Source organism: Geotrypetes seraphini, chromosome 1 (assembly GCF_902459505.1).
Source record: "Geotrypetes seraphini chromosome 1, aGeoSer1.1, whole genome shotgun sequence".
Classification (NCBI taxonomy): domain Eukaryota; kingdom Metazoa; phylum Chordata; class Amphibia; order Gymnophiona; family Dermophiidae; genus Geotrypetes; species Geotrypetes seraphini.
Window position 1 is genome coordinate 53,655,031 of NC_047084.1, and position 20,613 is coordinate 53,675,643.

Here is a 20,613-nt window from a genome sequence, read left to right on the forward strand (position 1 = left end):
GACATAAGAGAAGTGGAAAGACAGTGGTCTAAGCTGAAAGGAGCGATAAAAATGGCTACGGACCTTTATGTGAAGAAAATCAATAAAAACAAGAGAAAAAGGAAGCCGATGTGGTTCTCCAACCTAGTGGCTGAGAAAATAAAGGCGAAAGAGTTGGCGTTCATGAAATATAAAAAAACCCAAGAAGAGGAGAGCAGAAAGGACTACAGGGTGAAACTGAAAGAAGCCAAGAGAGAGATACGTTTGGCGAAGGCACAGGCGGAAGAACAAATGGCTAAAAATGTAAAAAAGGGAGATAAAAATTTTTTCAGATATATTAGTGAAAGGAGGAAGATAAAAAATGGAATTGCTAGGCTAAAAGATGCTGGGAACAAATATGTGGAGAGTGATGAGGAGAAAGCAAATGTGCTAAACAAATACTTCTGTTCTGTGTTCACAGAAGAAAATCCTGGAGAAGGACCGAGATTGTCTGGCAAAGTTACACGAGAAAATGGAGTAGATTCTGCGCCGTTCACGGAGGAGGGTGTTTATGAGCAACTTGAAAAACTGAAGGTGGACAAAGCGATGGGACCAGACGGGATCCATCCCAGGATACTAAGGAAGCTCAGAGAGGTTCTGGCGAGTCCTATTAAAGACTTGTTCAACAAATTTCTGGAGACGGGAGTGATTCCTGGGGATTGGAGGATAGCGGATGTGGTCCCTATTCATAAAAGTGGTCACAGGGATGAAGCAGGAAACTACAGGCCGGTGAGCCTCACTTCAGTTGTTGGAAAAATAATGGAAGTGTTGCTGAAAGAAAGGATAGTGTATTTCCTTGAATCTAATGGGTTACAGGATCCGAGGCAACATGGCTTTACAAAAGGTAAATCGTGCCAAACGAACATGATTGAATTTTTTGATTGGGTGACCAGAGAGCTGGATCGAGGACATATGCTTGATGTAATTTACTTGGATTTCAGCAAAGCCTTTGATACAGTTCCTCATAGGAGGCTGTTGAACAAACTTGAAGGGCTGAAGTTAGGACCCAAAGTGGTGGTGAACTGGGTCAGAAACTGGCTGTCGGACAGACGCCAGAGGGTGGTGGTTAATGGAAGTCGCTCGAAGGAAGGAAAGGTGACTAGTGGAGTCCCTCAGGGTTCGGTGCTGGGGCCAATCCTGTTCAATATGTATGTAAGTGACATTGCTGAAGGGTTAGAAGGAAAAGTGTGCCTTTTTGCAGATGATACCAAGATTTGTAACAGAGTAGACACCGAAGAGGGAGTGGAAAATATGAAAAAGGATCTGCAAAAGTTAGAGGAATGGTCTAATGCCTGGCAACTAAAATTCAATGCAAAGAAATGCAGAGTAATGCATTTGGGGATTAATAATAGGAAGGAACCGTATATGCTGGGAGGAGAGAAGCTGATATGCACGGACGGGGAGAGGGACCTTGGGGTGATAGTGTCCGAAGATCTAAAGGCGAAAAAACAGTGTGACAAGGCAGTGGCTGCTGCCAGAAGGATTCTGGGCTGTATAAAGAGAGGCGTAGTCAGTAGAAGGAAGAAGGTGTTGATGCCCCTGTACAGGTCATTGGTGAGGCTCCACTTGTGTTCAGTTTTGGAGACCGTATCTGGCGAAAGACGTAAGAAGACTTGAGGCGGTCCAGAGGAGGGCGACGAAAATGATAGGAGGCTTGCGCCAGAAGACGTATGAGGAGAGACTGGAAGCCCTGAATATGTATACCCTAGAGGAAAGGAGAGACAGGGGAGATATGATTCAGACGTTCAAATACTTAAAGGGTATTAACGTAGAACAAAATCTTTTCCAGAGAAAGGAAAATGGTAAAACCAGAGGACATAATTTGAGGTTGAGAGGTGGTAGATTCAGGGGCAATGTTAGGAAATTCTACTTTACGGAGAGGGTGGTGGATGCCTGGAATGCGCTCCCGAGAGAGGTGGTGGAGAGTAAAACTGTGACTGAGTTCAAAGAAGCGTGGGATGAACACAGAAGATTTAGAATCAGAAAATAATATTAAAGATTGAATTAGGCCAGTTACCGGGCAGACTTGTACGGTCTGCGTCTATGTATGGCCGTTTGGAGGAGGATGGGCAGGGGAGGGCTTCAATGGCTGGGAGGGTGTAGATGGGCTGGAGTAAGTCTTAACAGAGATTTCGGCAGTTGGAACCCAAGCACAGTACCGGGTAAAGCTTTGGATTCTCGCCCAGAAATAGCTAAGAAGAAAAAAAAAAAAAAATTTAAATTGAATCAGGTTGGGCAGACTGGATGGACCATTCGGGTCTTTATCTGCCGTCATCTACTATGTTACTATGTTACTATGTACTATGTTACACAGAGCTGCCGCTAGCCTAAAGACTCTTGGGCCGCTGAAGGAGGGCAAAGAGCAGCTGTCCTGGAGGTCTCCCTTCCTCTCACCTTTTCAGGTCCCTTTTTCCACTCGGCCAAAGCTTCCCCTCTGACATGAGCCACCCTCAGGGGAAAGAAAGTGACCCGCAAAGATGAGGGGAAGGGGGCAGATGATGAAAGTGGAGGGGAGGGGGGGCAGATGATGGAAGTGAGGAGAGGAGAGAGCAGAAGGCAGATGGATGTCAGTTGAGAGGGGAAAGCAGATGCTGAATGGAAGTGGGGAAAGAACACATACTGGATGGAAGGAGAAGATAAATAAAGGGGGAAGAAAACAGAGTTAGTAAGATAATGAAGGGGTGAGGGAAAGGGGTGACAAGCTGTGGGTAGATAGTGAAAAGAGGAAAACAGGACTAAATAGTAAGAAAGAATTTAATTTAGATGGAGGCAGAAAATAGAGAAGGAAGACCAGAGAAGGAAAGGAAAGAGAGAGGAGAGAACGATATCAGATCTGAGTGGAGGAAATGAGAAGAGAGAGATGCTAAAAAACAAAGGGGGGAGGGAAGGAGAGAGATGCCAGACCATGAGCGGAAAATAAGGAAGATGATAGATGCCAGACCAAATTAGAGGAGTAAGGGGCAGGAGGAGAGATGGCAGGGGAAGACAGACAGTGAATGGAAGGGGCAGATGCTGGACTGAAGTGACAGAGGGAAGACGCTGGATGGAAAAGAGTGAAAACAAAATGAAATCAGAAACGACAAAAGGTAGAAAAAAATAATTTTATTTCTATCTTGTGATTAGAATATATCAGATTTGAAATATGTATCTTGCTAGACATAACTGGGGAGTGCAAAGCCCAGGCAAGGCTTCTTTAGCTTCCAGCTGGCTTAGGGCTCTCTCTGACCAGGGGGCAGTTGCCCTAGTTCCATTCCCCTAACACTATTCCTGCCATGTGTGACTGTGGTATTCTGTTACATGATATTTGTGTAGCATTCTGTAATAATTTGGCTTATTCAGTTTTCTTGATAGTAGAGGGGATATATGTGAAGGTGAGGGGAGACAGGGGTTTTGTTGTTCTTTGCCCTGTATTATTTGTATTTATAAAATGACAATTGTATAGAATATTGTTTCTTTTTATACTTTAATAAAATATGTTCAATATAAAATCATAACTATTTGAGGCTTCTGCGGATGGGATCAGATGTTTTGTGGGACCGAGCTCGCGGGGACGGGGCGGCGATGGGTTTAAATTTTAGTCTTCTGGTGATTCAGACAGGTGACCTGTTTGGGCCGCCGCGGGAGCGGACTGCTGGGCATGATGGACCTATGGTCTGACCCGGCGGAGGCACTGCTTATGTTCTTATGTTAGTAGCTTGCCCGTCCACAAAATAACTATTTTATTTCCGCCGGTCCATAGGTGTAAAAAGGTTGAAGAGCACTGGTCTAGGGGATTTTGGAGGTGGATTTGGGGGGCTCACGATCACCTATAAGGGAGCTGTAGCAATGAGAAGCCATGGCACCCTTTTTGTGAAGTTCACAGCAGTGCCCTTTAAGGTACCCCACTATTTAGGTGGCATGTCTGGGTGTGCAGTCCATCACTTTGCAGATCCCTCCCACATCCAACAGGGCTTTTTCTAGGCGTTTTGAACTTGGACAGAAAGTTGGACGGAAATGTGGTATAAAGATGGACGATTTAGCGGCTTGGACGATCAGATCGGCAGGACGTATAATTAGACGATTTTCAAAACGAAAAAAAAGTTGGACGTATCTTTCGAAAAATGTGTCTTAGGCTCTTTTTAACTTTGGACGATTTGCGAGATGGACGTAAATGGATTTAGACGTCCCTTTCGATTGTGCCCCTCATTGTGTTTTCATAGTTTCATTTATTTGCAATTACCCTTCTTTTCCTGTGGAAATTTGGGTCTTCTTTTATTGTGACCCTAAATCCAGCCCCAGAAATGCTCGAAACATACAATTTTAGACCCCCCCTCCAATTTTTCCATGGGCTACAATCACTGGACAACAAAGTTTTTGCTTCTTCAATACTTTCGAGTGTATCTTACTGATTTTGGCTGCTGATCACGAAAATCACATTTAAAATTATGTATCACGTACTGTTTTAATAACAAAGCATATTTTTACAATTTTTTTTTTAATCTAAGATGTGTTTCCAAGAATAACTGATACCAAGATTAAGGAAGGCATTTTTGTCAGTCCACAGATCAGCCATAGAAACATGATGGCAGATAAAGGCTAAATGGCCCATCTAGTCTGCCCATCCGCAGTAACTATTATCTCTTTCTCTCTCTGAGAAATTTCATGTGCCTATTCCAGGCCCTTTTGAATTCAGACTAGAGAGCTGCACGGGAACGGGTATGACGGGAATCCCGCGGGTTCCCCCTTCGGGTCACGGGGATCCCGTGGGGACGCCCCCTAGGGTCGCAGGAATCCCGTGGGGACGCCCCCTAGGATCGCAGGGATCCCGTGGGGACGCCTCCGAGGGTCGCGGGGTTCCTGCGGGGCTGGATGTACCAAGTCGCGCAGCTTTTCTCCCTACCTGCTCTGCTTGCAGCACAGAGCCGAACGGAAGTCTTCCCGACGTCAGCGCTGACGTCAAAGAGGAGGGAGGGCTTAAACAAAGCCCTCCCTCCCTCCGATGTCAGCGCTGACGTCGGGAAGACTTCCATTCGGCTCTGTGCTGCAGGCAGGGTAGGTAAGGAGGAGTAGCCTCACGGCTCCAGTGGCTACCAAGGGAGGGGGACCCTTGAAAAAGAAGATATCTTCTTCCACCTCGATGCGGCCCGTGAGATACTTGAATGTCTCGATCATGTCACCCCTCTCTCTGCGTTCCTCGAGTGAGTACAGCTGCAACTTATCCAGCCGTTCCTCGTACGGGAGATCCTTGAGTCCCGAGACCATCCGAGTGGCCATTCTCTGGACCGACTCCAGTCTCAGCACATCCTTACGGTAATGCGGCCTCCAGAATTGCACACAGTATTCCAGGTGGGGCCTCACCATGGATCTATACAATGGCATAATGACTTCAGGCTTATGGCTGACGAAACTCCTGCGTATGCAACCTATGATTTGCCTTGCCTTGGATGAAGCTTGCTCCACTTGATTGGCAGTCTTCATGTTCTCACTGACGATCACCCCCAAGTCTCGTTCTGCTTCAGTTCTTGTTAGGATCTCGCCATTAAGGGTGTAAGTCTTGGATTTTGGCTGGCCAGGTGCATGACTTTGCATTTTTTGGCATTGAAGCTGAGTTGCCAGGACCTAGACCAGCGTTCTAGTAGGAGTAGGTCGTGCATCATGTTGTCCGACATTAAATTTATGTTTGTTGTGCTTTTGCCCACTACATTGCTTAGTTTGGCGTCATCGGCGAATAATGTTATTTTACCTTGCAGCCCTTCTGCCAAGTCTCTTATAAAGATATTGAATAGGATCGGGCACAGGACCGAGCCCTGCGGCACTCCACTGATTACCTCCGTCATTTTGGAGGGGGTGCCGTTCACCACTACCCTCTGAAGCCTATCTCCAAGCCAGTTCCCAATTCATTTCGTCAATGTGACGCCCAATCCTATAGAACTCATCTTGCTCAGCAACCTGTGGTGTGGTACGCTATCGAATGCTTTACTGAAGTCCAGGTATAAGATGTCCAGGGAAGTCTGCTCAAAGAAACTTTGGAAGCTGAATCTCCAGAGACTGTGTCTGAATTAAAAAGGGCCTGGGATAGGCACACAGGATCTCTTGGAGAGAGAGAAAGAGATAATGGTTACTGCAGAAGGGCAGACTAGATGGGCCATTTGGCCTTTATCTGCCATCATGTTTCTGTTTCAGTAGGTAAGGAGGTACACTTAGTAACCTGAGCCACTGTGGAATTTACTTTTGTCTGAAATTCAGAAGTCATGGGGTATAGCCTAGACATAGTCTTAGCCCCCCCCCCCCCAAGGAACTCTCCAGGGTTTCCCACTGCTCTAAAACCATTGAAGTAATGTTTGGATGCATAGGGAAAAAAGTGGTCTGAGAAACTGTGCCACTCATGACTGTGCACTGTGATGTCGATGGTTGCTGTTACAGTTTCAACTTCCGCAGAGAGTCTGTAATAAATGTGCAACACAGTTGTCAACTTAAAAAAGCGTACTGATGGGTCCTCCCAGTGGTCAAGGGCAACTACTGCTTCTTTACTTCCGGAACCCTGCATCTTCTAGAAGCGACCCCTCATCCTAGGATATTAAAGGCATGGAGTCTGACCGCCAGTCCTTCTCCGACTGGTCCTGCTGGCCCGAAGACAGGCTCCTCTGTGGAGCAGATGCATTTTGAAGGGGAATCTCCCCTTGATTTAGCAGAAGTCATGGGGTATAGCCTAGACATAGTCTTAGCCCCCCCCCCCCCAAAGGAACTCTCCAGGGTGTCCCACTGCTCTATAACCATTGAAGTAATGTTTGGATGCACAGGGAAAAAAGTGGTCTGAGAAACTGTGCCACTCATGACTGTGCACTGTGATGTCGATGGTTGCTGTTCCAGTTTCAACTTCCGCAGAGAGTCTGTAATAAATGTGCAACACAGTTGTCAACTTAAAAAAACGTACTGATGGGTCCTCCCCGTGGTCAAGGGCAACTACTGCTTCTTGACTTCCGGTCCCTGTAAGGAACCCTGCATCTTCTAGAAGCGACCCCTCACCCTAGGATATTAAAGGCATGGAGTCTGACCGCCAGTCCTTCTCCGACTGGTCCTGCTGGCCTGAAGACAGGCTCCTCTGTGGAGCAGATGCATTTTGAAGGGGAATCTCCCCTTGATTTAGCACCTGCATGTCCACAGGTGGCATAGGAAAGACTTATGTTAACAACTAGGATTCAAGCCTTATGCCTACCTAACAGTGGCTATATTATCTACTAGAACTGTCTGAACCAAATTCACATACCGTACATACTCGAATATAAACCTATCTAAATATAAACCAAGGTGACCTTCCCCCCCAAAAAAAAAGGAGGAAAAAAGGTTGACTTGAATATAAACCAAGATTAGAAATTTGGGTGATCCTGGTGAGAGTCTACAAAGACTAGACAACTTGTCATAAGATTTAATAAAATTTTTTGAACTTTTAAATATTTTTATTAGTGCAAAAACCCAATTTATTCAAGACTATTCTTAAAGTAAGAAGGCCAAAAACACAAAATCTTCATGCAAAACACTATAGGCTAGTCTGAATAATCTTTACTTTCCATGACTGAGTACTAGCCAATTTCTCAATGTCTCTCTCATTTTTTCCTTTTTTTTTTCTCCCCCAATTTAAACAATAGACGACATTTAAATCAAGAACAGGCAGTACAATATAGCTATAGCATTCTCTTTTTATCTCAGTGACTTTTACATTTTTGTACCTCACAGAGGGGTCCTTTTACTAAGGCATACTAGCCGTTTTAGCGTGCACTAAACGCTAACACATCCATAGACTATAATGGATGCGTTAGCATTCAGCGCGCGCTAAAGGGTAGTGCGCCTTAGTAAAAGGACCCCAGAATGTTAATATCTTGCTTTAAGATCACAATTTGCATCATGAACTCTATGATCCTGAAAAGCACAGTTACTTACCGTAACAGTTGTTATCCAGGGACAGCAGGCAGATATTCCCACACATGGGTGACGTCACCGACGGAGCCCCGCAGCGGACAGCCTCGAAAGCAAACTTGCTTGAAGATCTCGAACTTTCGAGTGCTGCACCGCGCCTGCGCGCGTGCCTTCCCGCCCGAACTAGGGGGCGCATCTCCTGAGAGGATCCTCAGTTCAGATACCTAGCCAAGAAGCCAACCAGGGGAGGTGGGAGGGTTGTGGGAATATCTGCCTGCTGTCCCTGGATAACAACTGTTACGGTAAGTAACTGTGCTTTATCCCAGGACAAGCAGGCAGCATATTCCCACACATGGGTGACCTCCAAGCTAAGGAAAAGGGGGATGGAGGGAGTTGGCGATTTATGAAAAAAGATTTTGCAAAACAGATTGGCCAAATTGGCCATCCCTCCTGGATAAAGTATCCAGACAATAATGAGAGGTGAAAGTATGAACCGAGGACCAAGTGGCAGCCTTGCAGATTTCCTCAATAGGAGTTGATCGGAGGAAAGCTACAGATGCCGCCATAGCTCTAACTTTATGGCCCGTCACTCGACCTTGAAGAGGAAGACCAGCCTGAGCATAACAAAAAGAAATACACGCAGCCATCCAGTTGGAGATGGTACGCTTCGATATAGGACGACCCAACCTGTTTGGATCAAAGGATATGAAAAGTTGAGGAGATGTTCTGTGAAGTTGAGTGCGTTGCAGGTAAAAAGCCAAAGCACGTTTACAGTCCAAGGTATGAAGAGCCGCCTCTCCTGGGTGAGAATGAGGCTTTGGAAAAAATACAGGTAGAACAATGGACTGATTGATGTGAAATTCTGAAACGACTTTAGGCAAGAATTTAGGGTGAGTACGTAGAACAACCTTGTCATGGTGAAAAACTGTGAAAGGTGGATCAGCTACTAGCGCTTGTAACTCACTGACACGACGAGCAGAAGTGAGAGCGATGAGGAACACAGCTTTCCAAGTGAGATACTTAAGATGAGCTTTGTCAAGTGGTTCAAAAGGAGGTTTCATAAGTTGAGCTAAAACAACGTTGAGATCCCAAACCACAGGAGGTGGTTTACGAGGAGGATGGATATTGAGGAGGCCTTTCATAAAACGAGAAATCATAGGATGTGCAGAAAGGGATATTCCATCCAAAGGCTGATGAAAAGCAGCAATAGCACTAAGGTGGACTCGGATAGATGTAGTCTGAAGGCCAGATTGTGATAAATGAAGTAAGTAGTCCAGAACTGATGTTAATGAAGCAGCTTTGGGAGGTAGATTATGAGTAGAACACCAAGCCGAGAATCTGGTCCACTTTTGACCATAACATTGTCTAGTGGATGGTTTTCTGGAAGCAAGTAAAATCTCTTGAACAGACGGAGAGAATTGAGAAAAGTCTGTTAAAGAGAAAGGTACCAAGCTGTCAAATGTAGAGACTGTAGATTGGGATGAAGCAAAGCTCCTTGATTCTGCGTGAGAAGAGAAGGAAAAATTGGTAGAAGTAGAGGCTCCCTGGTGCTGAGTTGAAGTAGAAGGGAGAACCAAGGTTGCCTGGGCCATCGAGGAGCTATCAGAATCATGGTGGCATGGTCTGATTTCAACTTGACCAGAGTCTTGAGAATTAGAGGAAACGGAGGAAAAGCATAAAGGAACTGATTCCTCCAGTCCAGGAGAAACGCATCCGCTTCGAGACGTTGAGGAGTGTAGATGCGGGAGCAAAATTGAGGCAGTTTGAAGTTGAGAGGTGACGCAAACAGGTCTATCTGCGGAGTACCCCAACGGGCAAAGATTTGGCGAAGAGTAGGAGAATTGAGTGTCCATTCGTGAGGTTGTAGAAGACGACTCAATTTGTCCGCCAAACAGTTGTGTTGACCTTGAATGTAAACTGCTCTGAGGAAGATGTTGCGGGGAATCGCCCACTGCCACAGTTTCAGAGCCTCTTGACAAAGGGAATGAGATCCTGTCCCTCCCTGTTTGTTTACATAATACATGGCTACTTGATTGTCCGTACGTACTAGAATCACCATGTCGTGAAGTAGATGTTGAAAAGCTTTGAGAGCATAGAATATCGCTCTGAGTTCCAACAGATTTATAGAACACCTCCGGTCTGCTTGGTTCCAGAGCCCCTGAGTGCAAAGACCGTCCACATGGGCTCCCCATGCGTACATTGACGAGTCGGTTGTGAGGACCTTTTGATGAGGAAGAGGGTAAAACAGTAAACCTTTTGAAAGATTCAAAGAGAGCATCCACCAACGGAGAGACTTCTTTAAAGAAGGAGTGATGGAAATCAGTCGAGTTGGTGGATCCACTGATTGTTGCCATTGCGATGCCAGTGTCCATTGAGGAATGCGAAGATGAAGCCTGGCAAAAGGAACCACATGAACTGTAGAGGCCATGTGACCGAGCAGAATCATCATTTTTCTTGCTGGAACAGTGGGAAGTTGGAAAAATTGTTGAGAAATTTGAATGAGTGCATCCTGACGTGGTTGCGGAAGGTATGCTCTCAGATTGATAGTGTCCAGAGTTGCTCCTATGAACTGGAGAGACTGAGAAGGAGTCAGTTGAGATTTGGGAAAATTGATGTGAAATCCCAGACTTTGTAGAAAAAGAATAGTCTGTTGGGTCGCTACAATAACCCCTGTAAGAGAGGGAGCTTTGATGAGCCAGTCGTCTAGGTATGGGAATACTTGGAGACCCTGGTTGCGAAGAGCTGCAGCTACAACCACAAGGCATTTTGTGAAAACCCTGGGGGAAGAAGCCAGTCCGAAGGGGAGAACTCTGTATTGAAGATGAAGATTTCCCACTTGGAATCTGAGGTACTTGCGAAATGTTGGATGAATAGGGATATGAGTATAGGCCTCTTTGAGATCGAGGGAGCACATCCAATCCCCTTGATCCATCAAAGAATACAGAGTTGGCAGAGTGAGCATTCGAAATTTCTCTTTGACTAGATATTTGTTGAGAGCTCTGAGATCCAAAATCGGTCGCAAATCCCCCGTCTTTTTGGGAACTAGAAAATAACGGGAGTAGAATCCCGAGTTCCTTTGAGATAGAGGGACTTCCTCTACTGCTCGAAGAGAAAGAAGAGCTCGAGCTTCTTGGAGAAGAAGAGGAAGATGCGACTGGTTTGAAAGACACTCTCTTGGATGGCGATCTGGAGGCACCTGAAGGAGTCGAAGAGAGTATCCCTCTCGTATGATGGTAAGGACCCAGAGATCTGATGTTATGAGCTCCCATTGGTGATAAAATGTGGACAGGCGACCCCCTATGGGGAGGGGAGAATTTGGAAATAGAGAAATTTGAATGCTCAAGTTGAGATTGTCAAAAAGACTGAGCAGGCTTAGTGTTAGCAGGAGTCTGAGATTTTTGTTGTCGTTGTTGAGGAGGAGGACGACGAGCAGGAGGTCTAGAAAAAGCAGGAGTTGTTTTCAGTGGATAGCGACGTGGAGTTTGTTTGAAACCTCTAGTTGGTGCAGGTTTAGGTTTTGGACGGATGAGGGAAGCAAAAGAGCGCTCATGTTCTGAAAGACGCTTTGTAGCTGCCTCAATAGAGTCATCGAATAATTCATTCCCTTGACAAGGAAGATTAGCTAATCTATCCTGAAGGTTAGGATCCATGTCCACTATCCTCAACCATGCTAATCTACGCATGGCTACTGCAAATGCTGAGACTCTAGACGAGAGTTCAAAGGCATCATAAGAGGCTTGTAGCATGAAAAGTCTCAATTGTGAAAGAGTCTTAAGGATATTTTTAAATTCTGAAAGACGATTAGTAGAGATGTCTGGGTAAAAGGAAGACAAAATCTTTAAAAAGTGATTGAAATAGGACGTAAAAATGTAATTATAATTCAAAACTCTGTTTGCCATCATAGAATTTTGGTATAAACGTCGCCCAAATTTATCCATGGTACGGCCTTCCCTACCAGGAGGGACAGAAGCATAAATTTTGGAGGGATGTGCTTTTTTCAATGATGACTCTACTACCAGAGATTGATGAGAGAGTTGAGACTTTTCATAGCCTTTAGATGGAACCGTCCTGTAACGAGATTCCAATTTAGATGGGATGGCAGTGATAGAATAAGGAGTCTCCATATTGCGAGTGAAGGTCTGCTGGAGAACAGGAGTCATAGGCAATCTGAGTGACTCTTTAGGAGGATGGGGAAGCTCCATATCCGCCAAGTACTCAGGAGTATATTTAGAGTCTGAATGAAGGTCCAGCTTGAGGGCCTGGCCCATATCAAAGATAAATTTGGCAAAAGAAACTGATTTTGGGTCAGATGATTCTTCAGGAGAGCCACTGCGAGATTTGTGTTGTACTGAGTAGGATGGAGAATCCTCTCTAGAGTATGTGGAAATGTCTGATTCCATACGCACAGTAGGAGAAGAAGCTGTACTGTGAAGTGGAGTAAGAGAATGTTTTCTCTTCAGACCCCTGGATGGAGAAGTACCCGGTGTACGAGGCACAGACTGAGTCGAGGTATGTGGAGAACTGTCCCGACGGACTGGCTTCGATGGGGTTCTGGATCGAGAAGGGCTTCGAGTGGAGGCTCGATGTCGAGAACCCTGCTTCGTCTTCGAAGAACGAGACAAAGAAGCTTCGGTATCCAACGGCGAAGATTCCCTCCGAAGCTTGGAGGTCCCATGTCTCGAATGTTTCGACCGATGCTTCGGAGGAGGTGAGCCCGGAGACGACTCCGATGAAGAAATGTTTTTCGGTGTCCGGGATCGGCTTCGAGAGACTGGAAGCTCCGGTTGAGTCACAGGCTGGTCAACTCGAGGCAAGGTCGAGGACGGGACCAGTTGAGCCACTAAGGAAGTAATTTGAGAGGTGAGGATAGATTTTAACATGTCCTCCAGCATCGGCACCGAGACAGAAGGTTCTGACCTCGTATGTGCAGCAGTACGCTCCGAAGAGGGCGACCTCGAAGGTGAGTATTCCCTTATCTTGGAGGTACGCTTTGAAAGTGGTCGCGCCGAGGACTCTGGTGGCTTCTTGGATACGGCACCTGAAAGAGAACTCGGAGACTTACCCCCCGTAGAAGGCTTCGTGGAAGTCGTCGTCTTCGAAGTCAACGAAGGAGAAGAGGTCGAGGCCTTCGAGACCGAAACTCCAGCCGGAGTCTGGGTCGAGGCCTTCGAGACCACAGGCGTCGAAGTCGTCGGAGTCGAGGCCTTCGAGACCGGTGCAGCCGCCACGGTCGAGGCCGGCTCCGAAGATTGCTCCATACCAAAAAGTTGGAAAAATTGAGCACAACGCCGCCGAAAAGCTCGTGGAGTGAGGGTAAAGCAGCGATGACAATCTTCTGGGGAATGAGAGGAACCCAGGCACTGTAAACAACGGCAGTGGGGATCGGTGACCGAAATCACCCGATTACACTGTCGACAGCGTTTAAACCCGGTAAGAGGCCGGGACATGGAAAAAATAAAGTCCGTGTCGAACGAAGGAGCCTAGGCCTAGGCCCAAAGCTCGACGGCCGAACTGAAAGGAGAAAAAGAATAACTTTTTTTTTTTTTTTTTTTATAAGTAAAAAGAAAATAAAAAGAATAAATGTACACAGCGACCGACTTAAAATTAAAGAAACAGCCGCGGTGATGAGAAGGCAATGCTGCAGAGAAAGAAAACGTGTCTTCTTGTCTCCGCGGAAATAAACGAACTGAGGATCCTCTCAGGAGATGCGCCCCCTAGTTCGGGCGGGAAGGCACGCGCGCAGGCGCGGTGCAGCACTCGAAAGTTCGAGATCTTCAAGCAAGTTTGCTTTCGAGGCTGTCCGCTGCGGGGCTCCGTCGGTGACGTCACCCATGTGTGGGAATATGCTGCCTGCTTGTCCTGGGATAATGTACAGTACAACTTCCCCTCCCCAAAAAAATCTAGTTTCTCCTGTTTTATATTGTTCTGTATTACTGTATTCCTTGCCTTCAAAATCACAAACATCTGAAATAGAACTTTATTTCTTAAAATTAGTGTAGCTTTGTACCCATTCCCACATTGCCCGAATCAAGACGAGGGGTCCCAGTCTCTGCTTCTCGAGAACTCATCTTAGTTGCTAACCCCTCTTGACACTTTTGGATCCCCACAGAACCTGCACTCTCAGCATTTCAATGCCTCTTTTCCATAGGCCCGGTACTGGCAGGAACGATCCATTTTAAGCATGTGGCTGCCGAACACACATGGTGGACTTGAAAAGAAAACTATCCCCCCCACACTGGCTCACCTGTTGCACAGAAGGGAGAAAAGAAGAGGTTCGTCAATACAACCAACAAATAATTGAAGGCTTCCCTCTTTTTAATTCTGTAGTTTGTTTAAAAGTGGCACATGGGACTCCAAGAACAAACCTCCAGAACCACAACCGCCGACAATGTATGCACATCAGGTGTGCGGCCTTGAGCACTTGCGCATGCTCAAGGCTTGCCGGCTCCCGCTTTTTACGAGATTCTCAGAGAGGGAAGGAGCCGGTAGGTCTTGAGCATGCGCAAATGCTCAAGAGCCGAACCAGATCTGTGTACGTCATCAGCGGTCACAGCTTTCTTCTGTGTCATAGCAGCAGCTTTCTTCTGCACCAACTGGTAAGCAGCTGGCTAGAGAGGGAGTGGATAAGTAGGATAGCAGTGCTATACTCATTGGGGAGGGGCCTCTATAATGGACAGCGGCGCTGGTATTCATTGGGGGGGGGGGGGGAGGAGGCAGCATATGACAACCCTGGTGGTCATTGGGGGTTGAGTGGAGGAGGAAGAGGATAGACGCACCAGTGGTCAGGTGAGGCTCAAATATAAACCTGGATCCTAATTTTTGGGCCTTTTTTGGGCCAAAAAAATCTCGGTTTATATTCGAGTATACAGTAATCTATAATTTTCTGGTAGTAAAATGGTAGGTACATAACAAAATTATGGACATGAAACAGGTATAAATAAGACCTTCCAGGTGTATATTAGATTTATTATTTGGTTAGTCTAGGTTTAAATCTCTCTGCAATTAGTCAGAATATGAAAAACAGAGTATGTGCAGAACATTTTAAGACTTATGAGGTGAAATATTAGTGAAAAAACATGCATCTGTTATGAACTGTTCCCAAGAAGTCTTGGACGCTTTACAAAAATGATATTTTATACAAAGTAAGCATAAATATCAGGTTGCATCTAAAGTAACAGACCACACATTACTGAAATCTATGAGAGATGATTGCCAAATTTATAATCTGTTACTGATTAGCAGAAGAATGCCATGTATTTTTCTAACTGGAGGTTATCTTGTATTATATTCATAAAATTGTTAGATATTTTGTATTAAAAAAAAGACAGAGAGATGAAGGCACACATTTTAAAAGTTACCCTCTTCTGACCAACAGAGCATCCAAACTGTTACAAACACAGTAAAGAAAAGTGTCGAACCTGCTAGGTCTTCCTATACAAATTAATTTTCGCATGTATCGTGAGGAAGAAAATATTACAATATCAACTTTCATCATTCAATATTTATATTTTAATCTAAATATTATGACATTTCCTCTACATGTAAAAGATCATCTTTCAACGAAGTAATGTTTTCACATTTCTCTTTCTTTTTTAGGTATGGGAGATTCCTTTCTTGCCCTTGCAACAAACATCTTTCCTAGAAGAGCACGAGATACTATACTGAATGCCTATTGTCCAAAATAATCCTGAAGGCAGTATCATAGCAGTATGCAGCAGAAAACCCTTACCAGTTTTTCATCCACTGTGATAAGCTGTGTGTCTTGAATTTGGTTTTGTGCCAGCCGCCATGTGAAAGTGCTCAGTGACCTGCGGTGCACGACATGAAGTTAAAAAATGATTCATACAATGAGAAAATAGGGCAGACAAATCTTACATAAACAAGTTACTTTAACAATATCCGTCTTGTTAAAAAATGAAATAGGAGCGATGAAGGCACAGAATCCTCTCTCTTCCCAATTAGTTCTGTCTGCTGAGTTCTTGGCAGACTCTCACTTAGCTGTTCACAACAGGCTGCACTTTATGTCTGCCCAGGGGCTTTCTGTCACAGATTGCCAGTGGCAAGGACTCTACTGCTCTATGTGAATGTACAGTAGCTGACTTGTCATGAAGAAATGGGCAAAACTCCACGACACTGTTACAACTATTTTGGAATTCTGATCTCTAAACAATGGCAATGGAAAGAAAAATTTTTTTAGCACATGGTGCAAGCTGCAGTTGAGAATAAGGTTTAATGACAGGATATTAAACTGAACAAATTTCCTTTTACTGGGTAGTCAGTGGCTGAAAACTGGTTTCACTTCAAATGAATTAATTCTGCTACCTTTTAAAAACTACAAGAATGTTCTCTTAGAGATTGTGGGTAACAAAATTCAACACATATGAACTCTATCAAAATAGTGGTGATGCATGTACACATACACAGTTCAGAGCAGGATTAAGTCCAACCACTATCTTTTTTGCCCTATGGATGGAACAAATTATTGTAGTTCCTTTTACTATCCTGGAAAACCAAAAGTTGGCTCATAAGAACATAAGCATCGCCTCTGCCGGGTCAGACCATGGATCCATCATGCCCAGCAGTCTACTCCCGTGGCGTCCCCCCCACCCCCCAAGTCCATGACCTGTAAGTGATCTTTTACCTAAAACATTTTATTCCCTAATCATTTAATATCCTGTATAGTAACCCTCTAACTATACCCTTCAATCCCCTTTTCCTTCAGGAAATCATCTAATCCCATTTTGAAACCCAAAATCGTACTCTGCCTTACCACCTCCTCTGGAAGCGCATTCCAGGTGTCCACCACCCTCTGAGTAAAGAACTTCCTAGCATTTGTTCTGAATCTGTCTCTTTTCAATTTTTCTGAATGCCCTCTTGTTTTTGTTGCCACTATTGGAATGGAACTGCAATAAAGGATCAGGTTAAAAAAAAAATAAACCAACCACCCCAAAACCTACAAACCAAGTTTATTTTGAAGTTATTTTTACTACTTTACTTAAAAAAAAAAAAGTGGCCTACAGGACTCCCTGCCCTATATTCATAATTCTCAAACAGTGGCTCTCGCAAGTAATAATAATAATAATAATAACAGTTTATATACCGCAAGACCGTAAAGTTCTATGCAGTTTACAATGATTATAAGGTATTACAGATTGAGTGGAATACCAAGTTTATTTTGAAGTTATTTTTACTACTTTACTTAAAAAAAGTGGCCTACAGGACCCCCTGCCCTATATTCATAATTCTCAAATAGTGGCTCTCGCAAGTAATAATAATAATAATAACAGTTTATATACCGCAGGACCGTGAAGTTCTATGCGGTTTACAATGATTATAAGGTATTACAGATTGAGTGGAATAAACAAAGTATTCACTATTGGAACCTTTCTTATACAAGGAGATCTTGGATTCTCTACAGGGAAACTGTTCCAGCAGATGGAAATGGAACCCACGCAGGATGGGGGCCATACTAGACCTGGTGCTTATAAACTGAGAGAGTGGTGCTTAGATAAGTCCAGCAGTAGAGAAATGAGCCTGTGCTGGACAGACTTCTATAGTCTGGGGCCCGTATAAGGTAAGACAGATGAGAATGGGCTAGAGTGGGCTTTCATACCAACTGTAGTAGAACCACTGCTGGGCAGACTTAAGGTCTGAGGGCTGGATTCTCAAAACCTACCATGCCCTTAACAATGGTCGCTAAACCGGTTCCAGCTGGTTTAGCGTGCCAGTATTTTACTGGCCGATTATCGGAAAGGCTCACCGTGGTCTTTTCTGAGCTTCCTGGCAGTCTCCGACTCTACCATGCAAATGTAATACAGTATAACAAGGTCATTAATATTAAAATGGTAGTAAAATGGGTTCATTAATATTTAAAGGAGCACTCCAAGTGACTCTCCATCATCATCAGGCAATTCCCTAACATCGTTGTACCACATTTGCAGGCAAAATTTTCCAGCAGGGTTTGAGCTGTCGTAGTCTTACTTTCCGATTTCTTCCTCCCACCGATCCCCTCCAGGGCAATTCGATGCCCCCAATAATGCTGGCATCCCCCGACACCCTCTACCCCTTTAAATTAAAGGACAGCAGGAGAGATGCCCACTCACTCCCACCACTTGGGTCCCCTGCCCCTGACAACCCCCGTACCTTTAAGAAAAAGGCCAGTGTGGGGGGAGGGGGAAGGGAGTGTGGGGGGAGGGAGTAGGAATCCCTCTTGCCATCTTCTGAGCAAGCGCCTTGCACAATTCCTCCACTCTTTACTAGCGATTCTCCACAGAAATAGTATGCATTCTCCACAGAAATAGTATGCATATAATTTGCATGCTATTATGCTTAGAATTGCCCGAAAAATAAAAAAAAAATAATAAATCACCCCATTATGGCCGCCTTTTCTTCCTTCTCAGAAATCAGAGGAAGAATCTGCACATCTTTTCTCCTCCTCTAAAACAGTGGTTCCCAACCATCTCCTGGAAGGCCACCAGGCCAGTCGGGTTTTCAGGCTAGCCCTAATGAATATGCATGAGAGAGATCTGCATATAATGGGAGGTGCCAGGCATGCAAATCTGCTCCATGCATATTCATTAGGGCTATCCTGAAAACCCGACTGGCCTAGTGGTCCTCCAGGACAGGGTTGGGAACCACTGCTCTAAAACACACTACCTGTTCCTCTAATCCCATCCCCACCTGTCTACTGATCACCATCTCTCCTACTGTCACCCATTATATCTAAAATAGGCCTCTAAAAGAACCCAAAAAGACCAATATAAAGATAACAAAAATCAAAAAGAATTGGCCAAAATTTTTAACTTCCAGTGAGAACAAACACTAGCTTGTAATAAGTTAACTGCCATATTCTCAACCTATCGTTCTCTACTGTGACTGTACACAATACCTTCAAACATGCCATAGTTACACCATTCCTCAAACCATCGCTGGACCCTACCTGCCCCTCTAATTATTGCCCCCATCTCCCTTAACTATCTAAGCTACTTGAACGTGAGGTCCAGCACCATTGTCTTGATTTTCTTTCATCTTGAGCTATTCTTGACCCCCTTCAATCACGCTTTCGTCCTCTCCATTCTACGGAAACTGCCCTTGCTAAAGTCTCAAATGACCTGTTCCTGGCCAAATCCAAAAGGCCTCTACTTCATCCTTATCCTCCTTGATCTATCTGCAGAATCTGACACTGTAGATCAGTGTTCTTCAACCACCGGTCCATGGACCTATGCCGGTCCACAGAAATTTCCTGCCGGTCCCCAGGGCCAGCACGTGCATCAGACCCAAAACAGTGTTCTTCAACCGCCGGTCCACAGTGCAATCGATGCAGTTATCTTCGAGCCAGCTCTCTCTTCCTAACTGATTCAGTGCACAAAGCCACGGGCAGTGGCTCCTACGGGCATCCTGCGCCTGAATATAACAAGCAAGAGCACAACGAACAATATGAAACATGACCTACTCCTATTGGAGCAATGATCTAGGACCTGGCAACTGAGTTTTAATGCCAAGAAACGCAAAGTCATGCACCTCGGCAGTCAAAATCCATGCGAGACTTACACCCTAAATGGCGAGATCCTAGCAAGGACTGTTGCAGAACGGGACTTAGGGGTGATCATCAGTGAAAACATGAAGACTGCCAATCAAGTGGAGCGGGCTTCATCTAAGGCCAGGCAGATTATGGGATGTATACGTAGGAGTTTCGTCAGTCGTAAGCCAAGTCATTATGCCGTTGTATAGATCCATGGTGAGGCCCCATCTGGAATATTGCGTGCAATTCTGGAGGCCTCATTACCGCAAGGATGTACTGAGACTTGAGTCAGTCCAGCGAATGGCCACCCGGATGGTCTCGGGACTCAAAGATCTCCCGTACGAGGAACGGCTGGATAAATTGCGGCTATACTCACTCGAGGAATGCAGAGAGAGGGGAGATATGATCGAGACGTTCAAGTACCTCACGGGCCGTATCGAGGTAGAAGAGGATTTCTTTTTTTTCAAAGGTCCGACGGCGACAAGAGGACATCCATGGAAAATCAGGGGTGGGAAATTGCATGGCAACACCAGGAAATACTTTTTCACCGAAAGAGTGGTTGATCGCTGGAATAGACTTCCACTTCAGGTGATCGAGGCAAGCAGTGTGCCTGATTTTAAGAACAAATGGAATTGTCACATGGGATCTCTGCACAGAGTTAAATAGGGGAGGGTCATTGGGGTGGGCAGACTAGATGGGCCGCGGCCCTTATCTGCCGTCTTTTTCTATGTTTCTATGAACCGGAAGCCTTCTCTTTGACGTTGCAACGTCAGAAGGAAGACTTCCAGATAAGGCACGGGACGTGGAAGGTGCAATTAGTACTATTATGGGGGCGGGGTCTGGGGTGGAGATTGGGTAGAGATGGGTGGGGTCTGGCTCACGACTTAGCCCAGTGTTCCTCAACCGCCAGTCCACGGACCAATGCCGGTCCACAGAATAATTCTTTTATTTCTGCCGGTCCATTGGTGTAAAAAGGTTGAAAAACACTGCTGTAGATCACCACCTACTCATCAATATGCTGCCCTTGCTTGGATTCCAGGACTCTGTTATCTCATGGTTCTTTTCCTATCTTTCCCATTGCACTTTAAGCATTATGCTCCAGAGGATCCTCCTCTGTTGCCATCAGTCAGCGTACCTCAGGGCTCCCACTACAGCCATCTCTTCTTTTTTCCATCTACACT

General features: G+C 45.2%; 1 protein-coding gene across 1 annotated transcript in view; it reads right to left on the reverse strand.

Annotated features, from left to right (window-relative positions):
- The window catches only part of NDUFS4 (NADH:ubiquinone oxidoreductase subunit S4), a 106,645-nt gene that overhangs the window by 66,252 nt on the left and 19,780 nt on the right, over window positions 1-20,613 (reverse strand). Inside the window, exon 2 of the mRNA XM_033931489.1 lies at window positions 15,641-15,719. Coding sequence (XP_033787380.1) covers window positions 15,641-15,719 — 79 coding nt within the window. The remainder of the gene's footprint in view (window positions 1-15,640; window positions 15,720-20,613) is intronic.